This window comes from Geotrypetes seraphini, chromosome 6, assembly GCF_902459505.1.
Source record: "Geotrypetes seraphini chromosome 6, aGeoSer1.1, whole genome shotgun sequence".
NCBI lineage: Eukaryota > Metazoa > Chordata > Amphibia > Gymnophiona > Dermophiidae > Geotrypetes > Geotrypetes seraphini.
This window is the reverse complement of record NC_047089.1, coordinates 26,897,106-26,918,190: the sequence shown is the minus strand read 5'-3', so window position 1 is coordinate 26,918,190 and position 21,085 is coordinate 26,897,106. Positions and strand designations below refer to the sequence as shown.

The window sequence follows — 21,085 nt, the reverse complement described above, 5'->3', positions numbered from 1 at the left end:
TTACCGCACGGCTTTGTAGAAGAGGGGGATAGACTTTGCAAGCAATATGCAGTAGGAAAAGATTTAATGTGTAAACAACTTTTCCCTGTAGGGGACAAATAGATACCACAATGATGTACTACTGGGATTAAACATTTGGAGTTGATAGGTTGATAAAGGAGCACCTTAGATTCTAGAGTGGGTCCTTTGGATCAGACAACTGGGGCATATGAGAGAAGGACTGTCTCTTCAGTTTTTGTGTACAGAATCTCCTCCGGAAGCTTTAAGCAATCCCTAGAACTGGACCATTGTGGTCTTTCCTAGAGAGGCATACCATAACAAAATATTTTAATCTAAACCATTATTTCTTTTCTTTTTAATAGTAGTTAAAGGTGACCAAAGGAAACAAGGCAAACAACCCCACGACTAATATATAAAGAAAAGTGAGGAAGGAAACGTACACATCAGTCTGGGATAAAAAAATGAGTTTATTAAATACAAAAAACAACGATAGTACAAAACAATGCGTCTTCTCAATTTCTTCCCAACCTGACACAGTCTGTGTTTCGGCTTCAAGGCGGAAGCCTGACTAAGAGTTATCATTGATAGTCTAAAAAAAAATACATATATGTGGCAAATAAGAACAAAAACAATAGAATATATATATATGTATACACATATGCATGTGTAGTAACTGAGGAAATGTAAAATCATGATAAAAATACATGTAGCATGCTAAAAACATACATAAATGAATACCAAAAGCAAACAGGTAATGGATTAATAAACAAAATGATTAAATTCAAGACATACCCAGTAGATGGCGCATAAGCATTTGACTTTCAAAAAACAAGGAAAAAAATACTGGGAAACAAAAAAAGAATGCATAAATAAATTGTGATTCTAAAGCAGTGGTTCCCAACCCTGTCCTGGAGGAACACCAGGCCAATTGGGTTTTCAGGCTAGCCCTAATGAATATGCATGAAGCAAATTTGCATGCCTATCACTTCCATCATATGCAAATCTCTCTCATGCATATTCATTAGGGCTAGCCTGAAAACCCGATTGGCCTGGTGTTCCTCCAGGACAGGGTTGGGAATCACTGTTCTAAAGCATTGGTTAAGGTCACTGACACACTAGTGGTGATAAAAGATCACACAGAGGAGCGCAAATACCAACAAGAGTGGAAACCATACAAAGTATAAGATGACTACATAGGCCAAATCGGCGAGAATAAAAGTACAGCGTGATGCAGGGAACAGAAGACACAGACAGCCAACACCTCTCCTCCTCGCCAGTGTCTCGTGACATAGCTGGAATTTCGCTGCGGCATGGGGTGTCGGTAATTGTGGCCCATTCTGGTGAAAGGAAGTAACCAGCAGAGAGAGCACCTATTTGTGAATGAAATGAAAATTTGCAATAGGATAGATGATGATGATGATAATTTTATTTTTATATACCTCCTGACCAAAAATGGTTCTAGGTGGTTTACAACAAATAATAATAGTTAAAACTTTATTCTTGTATACTGCCCAACCATAAGTTCCATAAGAAGGACTGTACAATCAGTGAAGTATACATGTTAAACAGAATCAAGAAATTAACATCTAAGTGGTTTTACAATTAGGTACTCAGCATTTTCCCTACCTGTCCCGGAGGGCTTACAATCTATCTAATGTACCTTCATGGTTCCTTTTTGTTTTTGGTTGTCTCTTTCCGATAAGCACAAGTCATACAGTGGAGAGTAATTTTAAAAGGAAAAAACAATTCAAAACAAAATACAATAAATTAGAATTGATCCTACAGTAGAAAAAAATCAGGCACGTTGCTGGCCTCAATAACCTGAAGTGGAAGACTATTCCAGCGATCAACCACCCTTTCAATGAAAAAGAATTTCCTGGTGTCCCCATGCAGTTTTCCGCACCTGATTTTCCACGGTTGCCCCTTTGTTGCTGCGGGACCCTTGAAAAAGAAGATATCTTCTTCCACCTCGATGCAGCCCGTGAGATACTTGAATGTCTCGATCATGTCACCCCTCTCTCTGCGTTACTCGAGTGAGTACAGCTGCAACTTATCCAGCCGTTCCTCGTATGGGAGATCCTTGAGTCCCGAGACCATCCGGGTGGCCATTCTCTGGACCGACTCCAGTCTCAGCACATCCTTACGGTAATGCGGCCTCCAGAATTGCACACAGTATTCCAGGTGCGGCCTCATCATGGATCTATACAATGGCATAATGACTTCAGGCTTACGGCTGACGAAACTCCTACAAATGCAACCTATGATTTGCCTTGCCTTGGATGAAGCTTGCTCCACCTGATTGGCAGTCTTCATGTTCTCACTAACTATCACCCCTAAGTCTCATTCTGCTTCAGTTCTTGTTAGGATCTCGCCATTAAGGGTGTAAGTCTTGCATGGATTTTGGCTGCCCAGGTGCATGACTTTGCATTTTTTGTAATTGAAGCTGAGTTGCCAGGACCTAGACCAGCGCTCCAGTAGGAGTAGGTCATGCATCATGTTGTCGGACATTGAATTTATGTCTGTTGTGCTTTTGCCCACTATATTGCTTAGTTTGGCGTCATCGGCGAATAATGTTATTTTACCTCGCAGCCCTTCTGCCAAGTCTCTTATAAAGATGCTGAATAGGATCGGATCCAGGACCGAGCCCTGCGGCACTCCACTGATTACCTCTGTCATTTTGGAGGGGGTGCCGTTCACCACTACCCTCTGAAGCCTACCTCCAAGCCAGTTCCCAACCCATTTCGTCAGTGTCGCCCAATCCTATAGAACTCATCTTGCTCAGCAACCTGCGGTGTGGTACGCTATTGAATGCTTTACTGAAGTCCAGGTATACGATGTCCAGGGACTCCCCAACTAGAGAATGACACGGGGAAAAAATCTGTCCCCGTCACCGCCCCGTCACCGGCCCACCATCCTCTGCACCGCCCCGTCACCGCCGATCCCTTCACCGCCCCGTCACCGTCACCGCCATCCCTTTCACCGCCCTGTCACCGCCACTGCCATCCCATTCACCGCCCCGTCACCGTCCCCGCTGCATCCATATAAGCCTTTTTCCTTTCACTCCCTCCTTCCAATTTGAGCCGGGAACACTAGCGATCGCACGGTCCCCGCGGCCACTACCTGCCTGGCCGGCTCTCTCCCTTCTCCTCACCTTGGTTTGTGGGTTTTCTTTTTCGGCAACCTGCGCGCTTTCCCAGGGAGCCGCACACGCGCGGCTGCTCAGTGTTCGATCTTCTGCTCTGCTGCAACTTCCTGTTTCCGTTTGCGTCAGAGCAGAAGATCGAGGCTGAGCAGCGGCGGGTGTGCGCGGCTCTCTGGTAGCGTGCGGGTCGCCGAGGAGGAGGATCTGCGGACTGGGGTGAGGAGAGGGGAGAGAGCTGGCTGGACACTGGAATCGATTGGGCGGGCGGGTGTGAGCTGCGGGGACCGCGCGATCCTTCATGCCTCACTGCGGGGGACAAGACCATTCACCGCCCCGCGGGCGGTGAATGGCCTTGTCCCCGTCACCGCAGCGACTGCTAGTTTTCTTCCCCGTTTTCGGCGGGTGACCCGCGGCTAAAATGCGGTGGCCGCGGGTAAACCGCCACCGTGTCATTCTCTATCCCCAACATCCAGCTTCCTCGTCACCCAGTCAAAGAAGCTGATCAGGTTGGATTGGCAGGATCTCCCTTTAGTAACTTGATTTCTGGGTTGTACCCATAAACCCAGGACTCATCGCCAGTGATCACTGTGCTGAGGAAATTGGGATCACTGTTCACTGTCTCCAGCATGTCTTAATAAAAGCAATAAAACCAGTAGAAACTTGATCCACATATATCTAAAGAGGATCTCTGTAGATATATGTGGATCAAGTTTCTACTGGTTTTATTGCTTTTATTAAGAATTTTGAATAAACTACAAGCAAGGTCCAAAAACATTGTGTTTCCATAGTCTCGTTTGTTTGGTCATGTTCATATGCGAACATTTTTCAAGAATATGGGATATTCCATTCTATGAGATTTTGCTATTCTTGATATGCTGGATATACTTAAGAGATGTGCTGTTTTACAGACCTCTGATGCAGACTTTTTGCCAAAACATGGGCCCTGTCGGGTCTTTCAAATAAAGAATATTTTGGTCCCTGTTCTTCAGGCCGTTGTGCTTCTTATTTGTTTTGCATGTTGTTTGGCTTGGCACTTTTTGTTATCCCTTTGTGTTGTCGTGGACTTATTACCACCATAGCCAGTTCTCATTCTACACCCTACGGATGTTAGCAGAATGAGACACTATAAAGAATGACGAGTTTCTCCACTTTAGCCAATTTATTACATTTTGAAGCTCTGTCCTTCTAATCTCATAATTTTCAAACTGCTAATACTACTTTGATCACAGATGAAATATTAGTTTTGCTATTACAAAGCATGATATATGCAGAGCCTGAGGGGTTTGATTTGTTGAACTTCAAAAGTGATATTTCAGTGTATTTTATTGAATTTCATCATGTACGTGCCATCTTTCAAATTTTGGCATATTAGAGATGCAAACTATTGCTCTGAAATAATAAGACATTGCCAGATCTCCAACAGAGAAGTGATAATCAACTTTGTAGTGAAAATAAGATCTATTTGAGTTTGTTTATTCAAAAATGTTAATAGTAAAGTAGAGTAGACTACTGCCTCTTAAGTTTAAGCCTTTGCTGTAAAGAAATAACCCTTCAGACAAAGGACAGTAAGTAAAAATAAAAGCCTTCAGATGATGTAGATGTGTAGCTGTTATGTCATATTTATGATTGTATTTTGTAAACTGCTTAGGCCTAAGTGAGTAAGAAATAAATAGTTTAGGCAGAATCCTTGCTATAGTGTATAGGTTTACCGTATTTTCACGTAGATAACGCGCACCCTTGTAAAACGCGCACACGGGTATAGCGCGTGGGAAACACAAATTTATGTAAAAAAATTTAATATAGCGCACACATGCGTATACCGTGCATGCTAAAACCTCCTCCCGCCTACTCCGAACCGGCATCCTCCCCCCTCCCCCCCCCCCCCGCTCACTTACCTGCGTTTTACAACTTTTTTTTTTCAATCCGATCCAGCATCCCCCCTGCGAACCGGCATCCTCCCCCTCGCTCGCGTCACCCCCCCTCCCCTGCGATCCTACATCCCCCCCAGCACCAAACATCTCTTACCCGATTGGGCACCGGCACCAGCACCAATGCACAGGACGTGCCAGAGCCAGTGCCCGAAGATCCTCCCTCGTTGGTTTGGGCTGGGCTGGGGGGTGCGGTGCAGGAGAGATCCTCCTTCTTCCTGCGCCGGGCTGGACTAAGCTTTGAGCATTTGCGCATGCTCAAAGCCTTCTGGTCTCGCTCTCTCCGAGATAGAGATAGGATCGCGGGGGAGGGGGGGTGACGCGAGCGGGGGGGGGAGGATGCCGGTTCGCAGGGGGGATGCCGATCGGATTGAAAAAAAAAAGTTGTAAAACGCGCTCACGTGTATAACGCGCAAGGTTATGCACGGTTTGTAAAATCGTGTATAACGCGCGCGTTATATGCGTGAAAATACGGTAATTATATGTTTTGAGCGTATAGAAATTACCAATTCCCCTTAACATTCCCTCACAGAGTCAGAAAGGGCGTACTTCAGGCAGTGATATAAAAACTCAGAGCAAAGGCAGCCCACATAGGCCCAAGGAAGATGAGAGCAGACTTTCAGCATATGCCTTCACCATATATTTGTAAACAGCAGAAGCTTAATTCAGGTAGGTCAAGTTTTACCGTGGAACCTTGTTAAAGATTCTAATCCTTAAATCCAACCAGAGCTAGGCCTAGTTTCAATTGAGAGAGTAGTACACACTGAAACTATATGAGGTCCTGTCATGAACAGGGCTACATACAGGAATTCAAGAGACTTCTTGGTCATCAAACCTGTGAAAGGAACAGGATTTAATATTATTTCAAATGTAAATAGTTTTGATTTATTTTTACTTTTGTGTGGCTGTGAGACTCTGCCTGTACACTCTCACACATTGCTATACAAGGATATCTTTTTTTTTTATATTCTTAACATATCTGTGCAAACATTCTGGAAAAGCATTATCCCAGGACAAGCAGGCAGCATATTCTTGACTGATGGGTGACGGCACCGACGGAGCCCCGGTACGGACAATTTTAGAGTGATTGCACTCTAAGAACTTAGAAAGTTCTAGTTAGGCCACACCGCGCATGCGCGAGTGCCTTCCCGCCCGACGAAGGCGCGCGGTCCCCAGTTTCTTAGTTTCCGCTGAGCTAAGAAGACGCGTGTTTCCAACAGCTGTTGGAAAATTTTTTCAATTTTTTCTCGCCTTCCCGCTCACGCGTTTTTTCTTGTCGTGAAGTGTTCACGATCTTGTTTTCTTTCTTTTCTTAAAAAAAAAAATATATATATATATAATTTTTTCCGGTCGGCCCCGGTGGGGCCTGTTGGCACCATCGAAGCCTCGGGCTTCGATTTTGCTACGGCCGTTTTTCCCTTCATGCCCCCTTCACCAGGTTTTAAGAAGTGTCAGTGGTGTGCACGTCCTATTTCCCTTTCCGACCCACACAAGTGGTGCCTTCAGTGTCTGGGTCCGGACCATAGGGCTGAAACGTGCACCTGCTGCAGTTCTCTCCAAAAGAGAACTCTAAAGAACCGCCAAATTCAACAGCGGATTCTTTTCGGGGCCGCCATGGAAGTTCCCCCGACATAGACACCGACAACTTCCTCCAAATCGGCACCGGTGACTTCGACACCGCAAGATCCATCCTCGGTGTCGCACCCTGTAGGTAAGTCGGCTAAGAAGCCATCCCCTACTGTCCTTGGCCCGCCAGTCGAACAAGCAGTGAGTCGAGTCCTGCAGACTGTGCGCCGGCCCCGAAAAACGCTCCGCTCCCATTGAAGTCCCTGCCTCTTCATCGGCATCGACTTCGCCTGAGCATCGAGCTGCACCGCAGGTACCGAGCAAGAAAAAAACGGTACCGGTGCCATCGGGCCCGTCTTTGATTGAGAGAATAGCATCCATCCTTCAGACCCAACTTAAGGAGCAATTACAACACTTGCTCCCGGCTCTCTTAACTCCACACCTTCCAGTGTCGGTACCTACTGAGCCTTCGGTGCCGATGGTCGAACAGCCTATTCTGTCGGCATCAACGTTATCGGCACCGCAAAAATCTGTCTCTATGCCGGTTCTCTCGGCAGAACCAAAGTCTCTTCGACGCACTGCTTATTCAACTTCTGAGCCGGTGCCGTTCTCTGACACCCGTACCGCTGTACAGTCACCCGGTACGGTGTCCATGCGATCAGGTAAATCGGTGCGCAAGACCAAGCATACCGAGCCTTCTACTCCCCTTTCTCAGGGCCGTCTTTCATCGGTACGGGACCCTGATTTATGGGATGATTCTGACGACCCTCTCGGTACCGAGGCAGATTATTCTTCAGATGAGGATGATCCATCGGTGCAGGATCCTGCTAGCAAGCCAGAGCACTCGTCCTTCACCAAATTTCTTAAGGAAATGTCAGACACCCTTTCCATCCCTCTAGAGTCTGACTCTAAAAAATCCAAGGCATTTCTTGATGCTTTGGATTTCGACCAGCCTCCTAAAGAATTTTTGAAGTTACCCCTCCATGACATCTTGAGGGAAACTTTTATAAAAATTTGGAAACCCCTCTAACCGTTCCAGGAGCCCCTAGGAAGCTGGAATCTCTTTATAAAGTGATTCCCATACCAGGGTTTGACAAACCCCAGCTGCCCCATGAATCTCTGCTGTTTTTTAACCTTGTTAGTATTATCTTCTATGATTCTGTTTTTACATTGTAATTTTATCATATTGTACATCGCTTCGAATTTAGATGAAGCGATTAATCAAAAACATATTAAACTTGAAACTTGAAACTTGGTGGAGTCAACCCTCAAAAAATCGGCAGGCTCTAGTGTGTATGCCTCTGTCCCTCCTGGTAGAGAGGGCAAGGCCATGGATAAATTTGGAAAGAGGCTTTACCAAAATGCAATGTTGGCCAACCGTTCAGGTAATTATGCGTTTCACTTCTCTTTTTACCTGAAACATCTGATTCAACAAGTGGCCTCTTTTCAAAAGTATCTTCCTGACCGTAAACTTCCTGCATTTCAGCAATGCACTTCCAGTCTTCTGCAACTCAGGAAGTTTATGGTCCGTTCCATCTATGATACTTTTGAACTTACATCCCGTGCCACGGCTATGTCTGTGGCGATGAGACGATTAGCATGGCTCCGAGTCTCAGACCTTGATGTGAACCACCAGGACCGCCTTGCCAATGCCCCCTGCCTGGGTGACGAACTGTTTGGAGATTCTATGGATGCCACCACTCAAAAACTCTCTGCCCATGAGACGAGGTGGGCTACCTTGTTGAAAAATAAAAAGAAGCCTCCTCCTCCTCGTTCTTTTAGACCTCTTCCACAGCCCATAGGAGGTCGACTAAACATTTTTCACTCTCGATGGGAAGTAATCACCACCGACCCGTGGGTGCTCTCGATCATAGCCCACGGCTACTCCCTCAATTTTCAGACTCCTCCGCCGTTAGGCCTGCCAATAGAGTCTGCTTCCAACAAGTCTCAGTCCCTCCTTCTCGCTCAAGAGGTTCAATCCCTCCTTCTTCTCAATGCCATCGAAGAAGTTCCTCTAGATCAGAGAGGTCAGGGATTTTACTCCAGGTACTTTCTAGTTCCCAAAAAGACCGGAGACCTCCGACCTATCTTAGATCTCAGAGATCTCAACAAATGTTTGGTCAAGGAGAAGTTCAAAATGCTCTCTCTTGCCACCCTCTACCCTCTTCTCTCTCAGGACGACTGGCTATGCTCCCTCGATCTCAAAGAGGCTTACACACACATTCCTATCCATCTGACGTCCAGGCAATTCCTACAATTTCTTATCAACCAACATCATTATCAGTACAAGGTGTTACCCTTCGGTCTGGCCTCCTCTCCCAGGGTGTTCACCAAATGCCTAATTGTGGTAGCGGCCTATCTTCGCTCTCACAACTTTCAAGTCTTCCCTTATCTGGACGACTGGCTGATCAAAGCTCATACACCTCAGGCTGTTCTGCTTGCCACCAATCAGACCATTCACTTCCTTCGCCTGTTGGGGTTCGAAATCAATCTGCCCAAGTCGCACCTCATTCCAACTCAGCGACTTCAGTTCATTGGAGCCATTCTGGACACTGTTCTGATGAGGGCGTTTCTTCCATCAAACCGCCTTCAAACCATCCTTCATCTCTGTCAGCAGGTTTTTCAGCAGACTACCATCTCTGCAAATCACATGATGGTGCTCTTGGGGCACATGGCCTCCACAGTACATGTCACCCCCTTCGCACGTCTCCACCTGCGTACTCCTCAATGGACCCTAGCGACTCAGTGGTCACAAGCGACAGATCCTTGTTCACAACACATATCTGTGACCTCGTCTCTTCGACAGTCGCTTCTTTGGTGGTTGACATCTTCAAATCTTTCCAGAGGTCTACTGTTCCATCTACCTCCTCATCATTTTGTGATCACCACAGACGCATCCCCTTATGCCTGGGGAGCTCACCTGAACGAATTCCAAACTCAGGGGTTTTGGACTGCCCAGGAAAAGAAACGCCACATCAATTTCCTGGAACTCCGAGCAATGTTTTATGCCCTCAAGGCTTTTCAACATCTTCTCTCTCCTCAAGTACTTCTCATTTGCACAGACAATCAAGTTGCAATGTACTACATCAACAAACAGGGAGGGACGGGCTCTCGCCTGTTGTGTCAGGAAGCCCAAAGGATCTGGTCTTGGGCAACAGCTTGTCACTTATTCCTGAAGGCTGTCTACATTCAAGGAGAAAAGAATTCCTTAGCAGACAATCTCAGCAGAATTCTCCAACCTCACGAATGGACTCTCGACCCTTTGACTCTCCAGTCCATTTTCGCTCAATGGGGCACTCATCAAGTGGACCTTTTTGCAGCTCCTTGCAATCATCAGCTGCCCCTGTTTTGCTCCAGACTCTCCTCTCCTCACCGTCTGGCAGCGGATGCATTTCTCCTGGATTGGACCAATCTCTTCCTATATGCATTTCCTCCTCTACCGCTCATGCTGCGGACATTGTTCAAGTTCAGGAGGGAACGAGCCACCATGATTCTCATCGCTCCACGGTGGCCCAGGCAACATTGGTTCTCCCTTCTACTTCAACTCAGTTCCAGGGAACCCATACTTCTTCCACTGTTTCCTTCTCTGCTTACTCAGCATCAGCAGATACTACTGCATCCCAACTTACAGTCTCTGCACCTGACAGCTTGGTATCTCTCGGGCTGACTTCAGCTCACTCACTCCTTTCCCAACCTGTCCGTTCTATCATTGATGCTTCCAGGAAACCGGCCACGCTTCAGTGTTATCAACAGAAGTGGTCTCGGTTTTCCTCCTGGTGCCTCTTACATCAGCATAATCCCTTGTCTCTGGCAGTGGAAATGGTGTTGGACTATCTTCTTTCCTTGTCTGACTCTGGTCTCAAATCTACTTCCATCAGAGTTCATCTTAGTGCCATTTCTGCCTTTCATGAGCCAATTCATGGAAAACCCCTCTCGGCTCATCCTTTGGTTTCTAGGTTCATGAGGGGCCTTTTCAATGTGAAACCACCTCTTAAGCCCCCTCCTGTAGTCTGGGATCTCAATGTGGTTCTTTCTGCTTTAATGAAGCCTCCTTTTGAACCTTTGGCCACAGCGCATTTCAAATTTCTTACTTGGAAAGTAGTCTTCCTTATAGCTCTCACTTCTGCCAGGAGGGTCAGTGAGCTGCATGCACTAGTGGCCGATCCACCTTTCACTGTTTTTCACCATGATAAGGTGGTCCTCCGTACACATCCAAAGTTTCTCCCTAAGGTTGTGTCTAACTTTCATCTTAATCAGTCCATTGTCCTACCTGTATTTTTTCCAAAGCCTCATTCTCATCCAGGTGAACAGGCTTTGCATACCTTGGACTGTAAACGTGCTCTGGCTTACTATCTTGAACGCACCAAACCTCACAGATCATCTCCTCAACTGTTTTTGTCCTTTGATCCTAACAAGTTGGGTCATCCTGTATCTAAACGCACCCTATCCAATTGGCTTGCTGCTTGCGTTTCATTCTGTTATGCTCAGTCGGGCCTGACACTGGAAGGTTCTGTCACGGGCCACAAGGTTAGAGCTATGGCAGCGTCTGTAGCTTTCCTCCGTTCCACTTCCATTGAGGAAATCTGCAAGGCTGCTACTTGCTCCTCAGTTCATACTTTTACATCTCACTATTGTCTGGATGCATTCTCCAGACGGGATGGACACTTCGGCCAATCTGTTTTACAACATTTGTTTTCCTAATGGCCAACCTTCCCTCCATCCCTCTTTTTGTTAGCTTGGAGGTCACCCATCAGTCAAGAATATGCTGCCTGCTTGTCCTGGGATAAAGCACAGTTACTTACCGTAACAGGTGTTATCCAGGGACAGCAGGCAGATATTCTTGCGTCCCTCCCACCTCCCCGGGTTGGCTTCTTAGCTGGCTTATCCTAACTGGGGACCGCGCGCCTTCGTCGGGCGGGAAGGCACTCGCGCACGCGCGGTGCGGCCTAACTAGAACTTTCTAAGTTCTTAGAGTGCAATCACTCTAAAATTGTCCGTACCGGGGCTCCGTCGGTGCCGTCACCCATCAGTCAAGAATATCTGCCTGCTGTCCCTGGATAACACCTGTTACGGTAAGTAACTGTGCTTTCCGGAAAAGCTGTATATATGTTATAACTTTTGTTATTTAGGGCAGGGGTGTCCAGCCTGTGGCCCCATGAAGTATTTTGTGCGGCCCCGGTTGAGGGTGATGCAGTGTTTTCCTCTGCTACCTCCGGGTGTTTACCGTCTTGCTGTAGCGTTTTGCACGGCCCCCATAAAAAACATTTTTGGCCAATGTAGCCCAGGGAAGCCAAAAGGTTGGACACCCCTGATTTAGGGGATGTAATAAAAGTTAAACCATTGCAAGGAAAATGGCAACAAAGAAGTAGTGGTAAGCCACCTACCTAACAGATAACATGATACAATTCTCTCAAATTATTACAAAAATGAATTAAGCCAAACAAAAAAAAAATCTAAAACAAATATCAGTGTAATCATATTAAAAGTCCATCAAAACAGAGAACTGAATTGTCTCAACTAATTATTTTGGGGGTTCATCAAAATGACAGATAGAAGTACAAATGGAGTTTCAACACTTTTTTTTCAAACACTTAAGGAATTCAAGTGCTTAGAAAAGATTGTAGCACAAGCATTTGATGGAGCTCCAGTAAAGGCTTCAAATTTGTATGGAGTACAATTTATGATTTGAAAAGAAGCACCAAATGCACTATTTGTCCACTGTACCAAATTTAGTACTGAGTCAAAGTGCTGGATATATTAGACTTCAAATTTCTTTTTTGTTCTCTGAGTGGCATAACTGCATTTTTCACAAAATCAGACGAGAACTCTGTTACTAAACAAACGTGTAAAAGTAAGAATTCCTACAGTGGCTGCTACATGATGGAATTATAGTTTATGGATTGTCAACATTTGCAGCTGGATTGTATCGTGTCTTAGTTAATATATTTTTGTTCACTGTTATTATAAAATCAATAAAATATTTGAACTGAAAACATTGTGAAAGAGAATAAAAAGATTCCTGGAGCCTATTTCAAGATATATTTCTAGCGCTCAAGAATGGAATGGTGAAACGGTATCCACTGCATCAGATTTTCATCATAGACTCTGTGATTTTGAGTTTTCCGTCCTGTTGACAGCTTTTGCTGCAGTGTTTGCTCGCACAGATGTCTTGTCTTACAAGCAAAACAATTTGATATTTCATATTGCCAACAAAAGGTAAGAAGTTTAATAATAATAATAACTTTATTTTTGTATACCGCATTAACATGGAAGTTCTATGCGGTTAACAGATGAAGAGACTGTACATTACAACGAAGTTACACTTTTTTTTTTTTTGGCATAGCTATATTTACATTTTCGGCGACGCTACATTTACGGTGAAGTTATTTTGCAGGTCGGTTACAATTGCAGAGAAGTTACATTTGCTGTAAGTTGCATATATATAGCGGAGTTCATACAGTAGTGTTACATACGGCGGTGATATATACTGCGGAGTTCGATAAAGCAGAGCAGAGGCATTTAGTAAGGGAGGTAACGAAGAAGGGGTGATTAGTTGGATAGGGTGATCCATTTTGTTAAGCCATTTGGTGGCTGACAGGATTGGAGGAGTCGAGAGTCTGAGGTAAGTCAAGGTCCGAGGAGGAGGCAAGGAAGAGGGGGGGAGAAGTTAGAGGAATTTATCAAAAAGTTAGGTTTTGATTGACTTCCTGAACATTTGGTAGGGGGGGGGGGGAATTGGAGATGAGTGCTGTGAGGCATTTGTTCCATTTGCCCGCTTGGAATGCAAGGGATCTGTCAGGAAATATGAAAGCTTGGAAGAGGATGTGAGCCCTCCAAAGAAATAAAGTTGTGGAGATAATTTTGAAGCTAATGCCCAGTACAAATGACTATTCTATGAAATAACTGATTGCTTGTAGCTCCAAATCAGAGAGACGTTTTCTGACATGATTAAACTGAAATTTGTAGCTGTAAATTTTTTATAGTACATGCCAGAGCATTCCCAGAGGATGCAATCTCCTCTTTGAAAGAATCATACATTCGGCATTTTGCCTTGGTTAGACTTAAAAATGAGTTGACAGTGATGTATACTGTACATCTAAAGAATTCCAAGGGAAATATCCACACAAAATCCATAAAGTACTAAGAAATACTCGGCTAGTTTCAGTTGGCTTTGGTGAAACTTAACTTGTTCTTACAATCCCAAGCACTACAGCTACAGTAGTTTATTATTTATATTCTGCCTTTATACATGGCGGATCACAACTTTACATACATAATGAAAATACATTGCAAAAACAGGCATTAATGAACATCCATCAACAAAAATCTCATCAGAGTACCCTAAAATAGATAATCTTGTTACCAATCAAAGCCTTGAAAGTCCACCACATTAAGAAGCATATTTCATCTGACAAAAGAGGTGTTGCTTCAACAGTTTCTTAAATTAGCACAAGTCTTTCTGCTATCAAACATACACTGGAAGTTTGTTCTATTCTACCAGTCCAGCATAGGAAAAAGCACTTTTTCTAATTGCTTCATTTTGCAATGTTTTGTATGAGGGAATAACTAAGTCGGAATGACCTGCAGAATGCAATTGCCTAGCAGGAACATATGGCACAATACATTTCTGCAAGTATACAGGTGAAAATTGATTTAAACAAATACATCATAAGAACATAAGAAGTTGCCTCCGCTGGGTCAGACCAGAGGTCCATTGTGCCCAGCAGTTCGCACCTGCGGCGGCCCATCAGGCCCATGACCTGATCCTTTTCTAAGCCCTTTAATCCCTCTTATCTTTCTATCTATACTCTTTCTATAACCTATCTCTATCTCTATCTGTATCCCTCAATCCCCCTATCCTTCATTAGCAATTTGTACCTTACCCAATATTCCACTGTCAGCCAGCAAGTACATCAAAATAAAATATGCAGTTACATGATCGAGTCTATGGATCCCATATGATAAACAGAAAATAGAGTTATGAGCATCCTGCAGGGCTTGAAAACAGGGTGATGAAATGCCCCCCAAAAACGATGTTACAATAATCCAAACCTACAAGAACAATAGATTGTATGACTTGTTTGAATTCAAACTTTGAGAAATACATTTGTAACTTACTAAGCATTCTTAGCTTGAAATAAACCTTTCTGATAACCTTTGACCCTCATTAGTAGAATGTAAATCAGGCATCCAGTATTACCCCAAGATATTTAACTTCAGCAGAAAAATATATCATAGTGTTTACTACTGTCACACTATCGTGACATGCCAACTGCACATCCTTTGATAAAATCATAAGCTTGAGGCTCCTTTTACAAAGCCGCGCTAGTGGTTTTAGCGCACGCACCGGATTAGCGCTAGCTCAAAAGGAGGCAGTAGCGGCTAGCGCACACGGCAATTTAGCGCGCGTTATTCCACGCGTTAAGGCCTTAGCGCAGCTTTGTAAAAGGAGCCCTTGGTTTTAGCAATATTTAATTAACATCAACTAATTAGCAGTTAACAAACTCTCAACTTCCTCCAGGATATTGCTCAAACGAGCAATAGCTTGAGATAAAGAATCTTCAATTGGGAAAAAAAATTGCAAATCGGACATAAAGCCAGCATGAAATACTTTGCTTTCTCATTAATTTATACAAGAGAAGTAGATACAAATTAATACCACAGAAAGTGTTTATCATTGTGGGACACCTATATTCACTTGTCTGCATCCAGAAAGACAACCCCACACACATACTTCCTGCATCCTATCCTTCAAGAATGATTCAAACCACTGTATCTTGTAGCCCACATTCAACAAGCTGGCTTAACAAAATATGATTTAATGTATCAACTACTGCTGCGATATCAAGAAAACTATTAGATATTTACTGCCTTGATCAAAACCAGAACAGAGTTCAGCTAAAGTACTGTAGTCATCAATCAAATCTCTGTACTATGAGCCTTACAAAAAGCATATTGATGAACATTCAACATAGAGCAACACTGCAAATGTTCATCTGATTGATGGTACATCACTTTTCAACAACTTTAGCTAAAGTAAAGGCAACACTGAGATCAGTCCAAAATTAGTTATTTAATCAAAACAAAGTAACATAGAAACATAGAAAGATGACGGCAGAAAAGGGCTATAGCCCATCAAGTCTGCCCACTCTACTGTCCCACCCCATTAAGTCAGAGTGCTGCTCGACCCACGTAGAGATCCCACGTGAATGTCCCAGAAATGTATGACTGTGCCCCTCCTTCTCTTTTCTTCTGTTTCAGTGGAGTTTGATTGCTTTGGTACAAACTAAAGAGGGCACTATACTCCACTGGATGAGGGGGAAAGCTGAAAGATATGATTGACATCTTTCTGCACAATTTGCGACTTTAGATGGATAACACCTAAGGGACTTGTGCTTACGATTAACAGAAGATTATCCAAGTAGGAACCTAATCTTTCATTATCAATAATTAGTAACTGGGACTCATTGCATAAAATAAGTTCTGTGTTAAAATAGCATGGGTTGTGCTAATGTAATATGTCTTAATGGTGGCCCTCATTGATAATTCCCCCTCTTACCCTCCCCTTTTATGAAGCCCCATTGGGAATTTTTATCACAATGAAATACTTTGCTTTCTCATTAATTTATACAAGGGAAGTAGATACAAATTAATACCACAGAAAGTGTTTATCATTGTGGGACACCTATATTCACTTGTCTGCATCCAGAAAGACAACCCCACACACATACTTCCTGCATCCTATCCTTCAAGAATGATTCAAACCACTGTAAAAGCTCCGCTCATAGGAATTCTGTGAGCATCAGAGTTTTTATTGCTGTGGCCAGCGATGATAAACCCCAATGTGACTTCATGAAAGGAGGGAGGGGTTAGTTTGCAAATACTCTTATGTTAAAAGGTACTTTTTTGAATATTAGGCACCCTGGTGGGACGACATTCTTGTTACCTTATTTAGCTGCTCAAAAATGGGACATTTGTGGATGATGTCAGTGGTAGAGGGAATATGCATATTTATAAAGTTTTAACATGTTTGTGTTTTCATGTTCATAGCTCATCTGGCAATATTTATCTGTGTGATAAAATATTTGAAAATAAATTGCCTGGGTAGTTTCTCTTTGAAAATTCAGTACGAGCCAGAATGGTACAAAATGACCTTTTGTATCATGCTGCTAGGCATTTTAGGGGAAAATGTCTCCTGTTAAGTTTGTTGTCTTTTTGGCTGAAAATAAATTAAGGGGGTTTCTCAGATACATAGGAGGGTTTAGTTGAGAGTATATATGTTGTTACAATTCTCACTACAGAGAAATCTATTTTATGTATGTATTTCATAATCCGCTTAGGTTTTAGGTGGGATATATCTGCTAATTAAATAGAAATTGTTAATGCTTGGAATATTTCCATGGGTTTTGTATCATTGTACCCATTGTACACATTATGCTGCTAATTCTGAAAGATTGCCACTGTGTGAGGAGATTAATATATGAATGGAGATGTGCACCCAGATGGACATCTTCCTATGAACCTAGATATCTTTTATGTGCAGATGTATCTTAATGAAAAAAGGGGAAGGATTATATGGGGGTTTTTTTAGGTTAAGCTTTTTATCTAAGCAGAGAAAATAGGCAGCTGTGCTTTTCAGTATGTTAATCATAACCAATTAAATTGTCTGCTTTCTCTTGAGTTTTGTAAAAAAAAAAACAAAACCCATTTACAGGTTCTTCATTCTTTCTGACTTTGAGCACACTTGTGTAGAAGGGATCAGCATAGAAAGGGTGTCTTTTCTTTATCTCGCCTACTAGGCATAGTTTTTCTGAGGGAAATTTTCAGTTTTCACTGTTTAGAACACCTTATGCTACTCCACGCCCAAGAAACTCTCCAACCCTCTACTTGGCTGTGATTAGGTTGTAAACCAGTGTCTCACAAACTTTGTGAGCCATGGTACCCTAAACCGGTGGTCACGGCTCAAGGGCTTCCGGGAGTGCGTGGACGTCAATGTGATGATGTCACACACATGTATAACATCATCATGTCATCTGCACATGTGCGGAGGCCCTACAGATGGGGCCCTGAGCCACCCGTGGTGGGGTGTTTGAAAAAGAATACGCTCGGAGAGGAGGAGAGGCGCTGCCTACAGGATGTGCCTCTCGCCACAAGAGCCATGTCCTGTAGGCAGTCAGCCTGCGATGGTGCCTCTCCTCCACGGCGTCTCTCCAGCACGCCTGAAATCTCAGACAGCACACAGTTTGCAATACACTTCTCCCTCTGGATTCGCGGGGGATAAGGGCAGAATCGGACTGCAAATGGTGAAATACCGTGAATATCTTCTGGTCCGGCTCTGACCCACCCCCGCCTCCCTCCTGCCTTCCCCCTGGCATCCCGGCCATACCCGGTGGTCTAGCGGACTTTCGGAGCAGGAGCGATCTTCCTACGCTCCTGCCACGAGCAGATCGCCAATAGGAAATAGCTGCCGTGAGTTCTCGTAGTCTCTCGAGACTACGATGGGAACTCCCCACGGCCATTTCCTATTGGCGATCTACACGGGGCAGGAGCGTAGGAAGATCGCTCCTGCCCCGAAAGCCCGCTAGATCACCAGGTAAGGCCAGGACGCCGGGGGGAAGGCTAAACTGTGGGTTTTTTCTTTTTTCTCCCCCTCCCCCCAAAATCGTGAATATGTGAAATCGCGATTGCCGAAACCGCGAATGGGGAGGGGGAAGTGAATACTGTTAACTCTGCTGCGTAGAGATTGTCTCTTGATTTTGTTTTAATGTACAGCTCTGCATACATCTAGCAGTGCTATAGAAATGATTAGTAGTAGTATATTCTAATTTCTCAGGTACCATCCTACTAACCTGTAAAATAGTATGCCAGTAGTTAAATAATAAAATAAATATTTAAAATATTATTATGTACCACTTAGGATATAAGTGGTTTACATTCAGATACTTTATCATATTTCCCTATCTGTCCTGGCGGGCTCAAACTCTATCTAGTGTACCTGGGGCAATGAGGGGATTAAGTGGCCAAAAATAATCTGGTAGGTGAGCACCCTTTTATCTAGCCTGGTTGTACAATAAGAAGAAAGAAAAGCTCCTCTCAACAGTTCACTCAGCACCTGCAGCTTGTGACACTTTCTTTTGCTTTATTGCCCATGAAGGTCCTGAGCTGAGCTATCCCTTTGCATTGTGGTTTGCTCTCATTTTTCTCATGCTCATCTTACTATTGATATAAATAAGAAATACAAATATGGCAAAATCGGCAAAAAAACCACTGCACTGAGGGGTAGTGCAGTTGACATGCAAAGCACACACAAAATTGCTCATTAAGAAATTGTTGATGATTTTTAAAAAATGTGCTAAATCTAGCAAATTTTTTTTTTTTAACTCTTTCAGGCACTAAAGCTTTATACTGGTTCAGGGATGCAGCTGGGACTGATAATTTGAGATAGTATGGCACGTCACCTAAGATAACCAGAGAATCCCCGGATTCTCCCGCTCCCAACACCCCGATCTTTAACCTGTGTCTGAAAGTTGGCAAGTAGGAGCTTCTTGTGTTTTTTTGAGTTGTCATCTTCCCACTGAACCAACTGGAAAATTTTATAGGGGTAGGGGCTGGGGAAGCATCTGACACAGAAAGAGAGAGATAAACTGAACAAGCAAAAGGACTGGAAGAGAGGGAAAGGTAAAAAATAGTTGAGATAGGAAATGGACACTGCATGAGAGAGCGTACTGAAATGCAATGAGAGTTTACAGGAAAAGAAAACAATGAAAAGCAACTGGGAACACCTGATCTAAGGAAGACATAATGAAACATACAAACTGAATTAGTTAAATATAGACAGAAGGTTTGAGCATGAGTTGATTTGTTGTTTTTTTTTAAAAGGAGCAATTTTAAAATGAGGTTTTCAATAAGTATAATGTTTCCTAATTAATGTACAATAAGTAAATGTATAGCAGAATTGCATGATTTTTCTGCCTTAGCTGTAGAATCAATTTATGAATTGTTGCAGAAATTCATTAATGTCGATTCTATTGGACAATTAAAAAAAAATGATTAAAAGTAATTGTTTTGCATTTGTTTAGGTGCCGTTGCAGTTTTGATCCCTCGTCTGGATTTGGTGATCTCATTCGTTGGAGCTGTGAGCAGTAGCACTTTAGCACTGATCCTACCACCACTGGTTAATATCATTACATTTTACAAATTCAACATTAGCTCATGGATTATCTTTAAGGATATCTCTATAGCAATCATCGGAGTTGTTGGCTTTATAACTGGAACATACGCTACTGTTGAAGAGATCATTTATCCGGTATCACTTGCCTTCTCTGCAAACTCTACAGAAACAAACTCTACTGAAGCTAGTAATGTTACACATTTTAGAGATTTTTGGAGATAGTTTCAACTAATTTTGGAAGAACAGAGTTGTTCTACTTTAGAAACTGGCTTGGATTACACTTTTATTGCAGATCTGGCATTTACACACCCTGGAATAAAAAGTGTGCTGTAACTCGGGAACTATTTCTCTGCTGATAATTTCTCCTCACATATTCTCATTGACACCTGATAAGAATTTCTTCTCATTACTCCGGTTCTTCTACTGAAAAAGAAAACTTTTGTGTTTGTAAATATCACCATGTAAAACATCTACAAAAAAATTGAAATTATCATAAATGTTAAACTACTATATAGGCTGTGTGGCTGGAAATTTGGGAGTATATTTATTTAGAATAAACTACAATTGTAGGAAATTTCTGTAGCTTTCTGGTACCTTGAAAGTCATTCTCTTGAGTGTGCTATATTGAAACGCTCTCTAAAGCTTTTTCTCCAGAAGGGAATTAAGTATCTGAACCAATACTTGGCGAGAATGATTCATAGTAGAGAATGACACGGTGACAAAATTCATCACCGTTCCCGTCCCCGCGGATAACCGCGGGAAATAATCCCATGTCATTTTCTAGTGTCTATTTCAACCTCAGTCCTTCTTCATCAGCATTCTTCAAAGCAAAACTTGAGGGTCAGTGGTTGTGGCCATTCATACTCTGATTCTTATGAGAGCCAAGGATAATGAAGCCATTGTGACATCACTGATGTGATTGGTTCTTAGGCACTGGTGGAATGAGGCATTATGACATCACAATATCTGCTCTGGATACCAGAGACTGTCATTCTGTAGTGTCTGTTTCAACCTCAGTCCTTCTACACCAGCATTCTTCAAAGCAAAGCTTGCGGGTCAGTGGTTGTGGCCATTCATACTCTGATTCTTATGTGAGCCAAGGATAATGAAGCCATTGTGACATCACTGATGTGATTGGTTCTTAGGCACTGGTGGAATGAGGCATTATGACATCACAATATCTGCTCTGGATACCAGAGACTCATTCTGTAGTGTCTATTTCAACCTCAGTCCTTCTACACCAGCATTCTTCAAAGCAAAGCTTGCGGATCAGTGGTT

General features: G+C 43.3%; 1 protein-coding gene across 6 annotated transcripts in view; it reads left to right on the top strand.

Moving 5' to 3' along the window:
• Positions 1 to 20,389, top strand: part of SLC36A4 (solute carrier family 36 member 4) — a 70,746-nt gene extending 50,357 nt beyond the window's left edge. For all 6 annotated transcript variants that reach the window (XM_033948623.1, XM_033948624.1, XM_033948622.1 and 3 more), the window contains one exon: positions 19,716 to 20,389. In XM_033948623.1, coding sequence (XP_033804514.1) covers positions 19,716 to 20,029 — 314 coding nt within the window. In that variant the 3' untranslated portion in view covers positions 20,030 to 20,389. The remainder of the gene's footprint in view (positions 1 to 19,715) is intronic.
• The last annotated feature ends 696 nt before the right edge of the window (positions 20,390 to 21,085 follow it).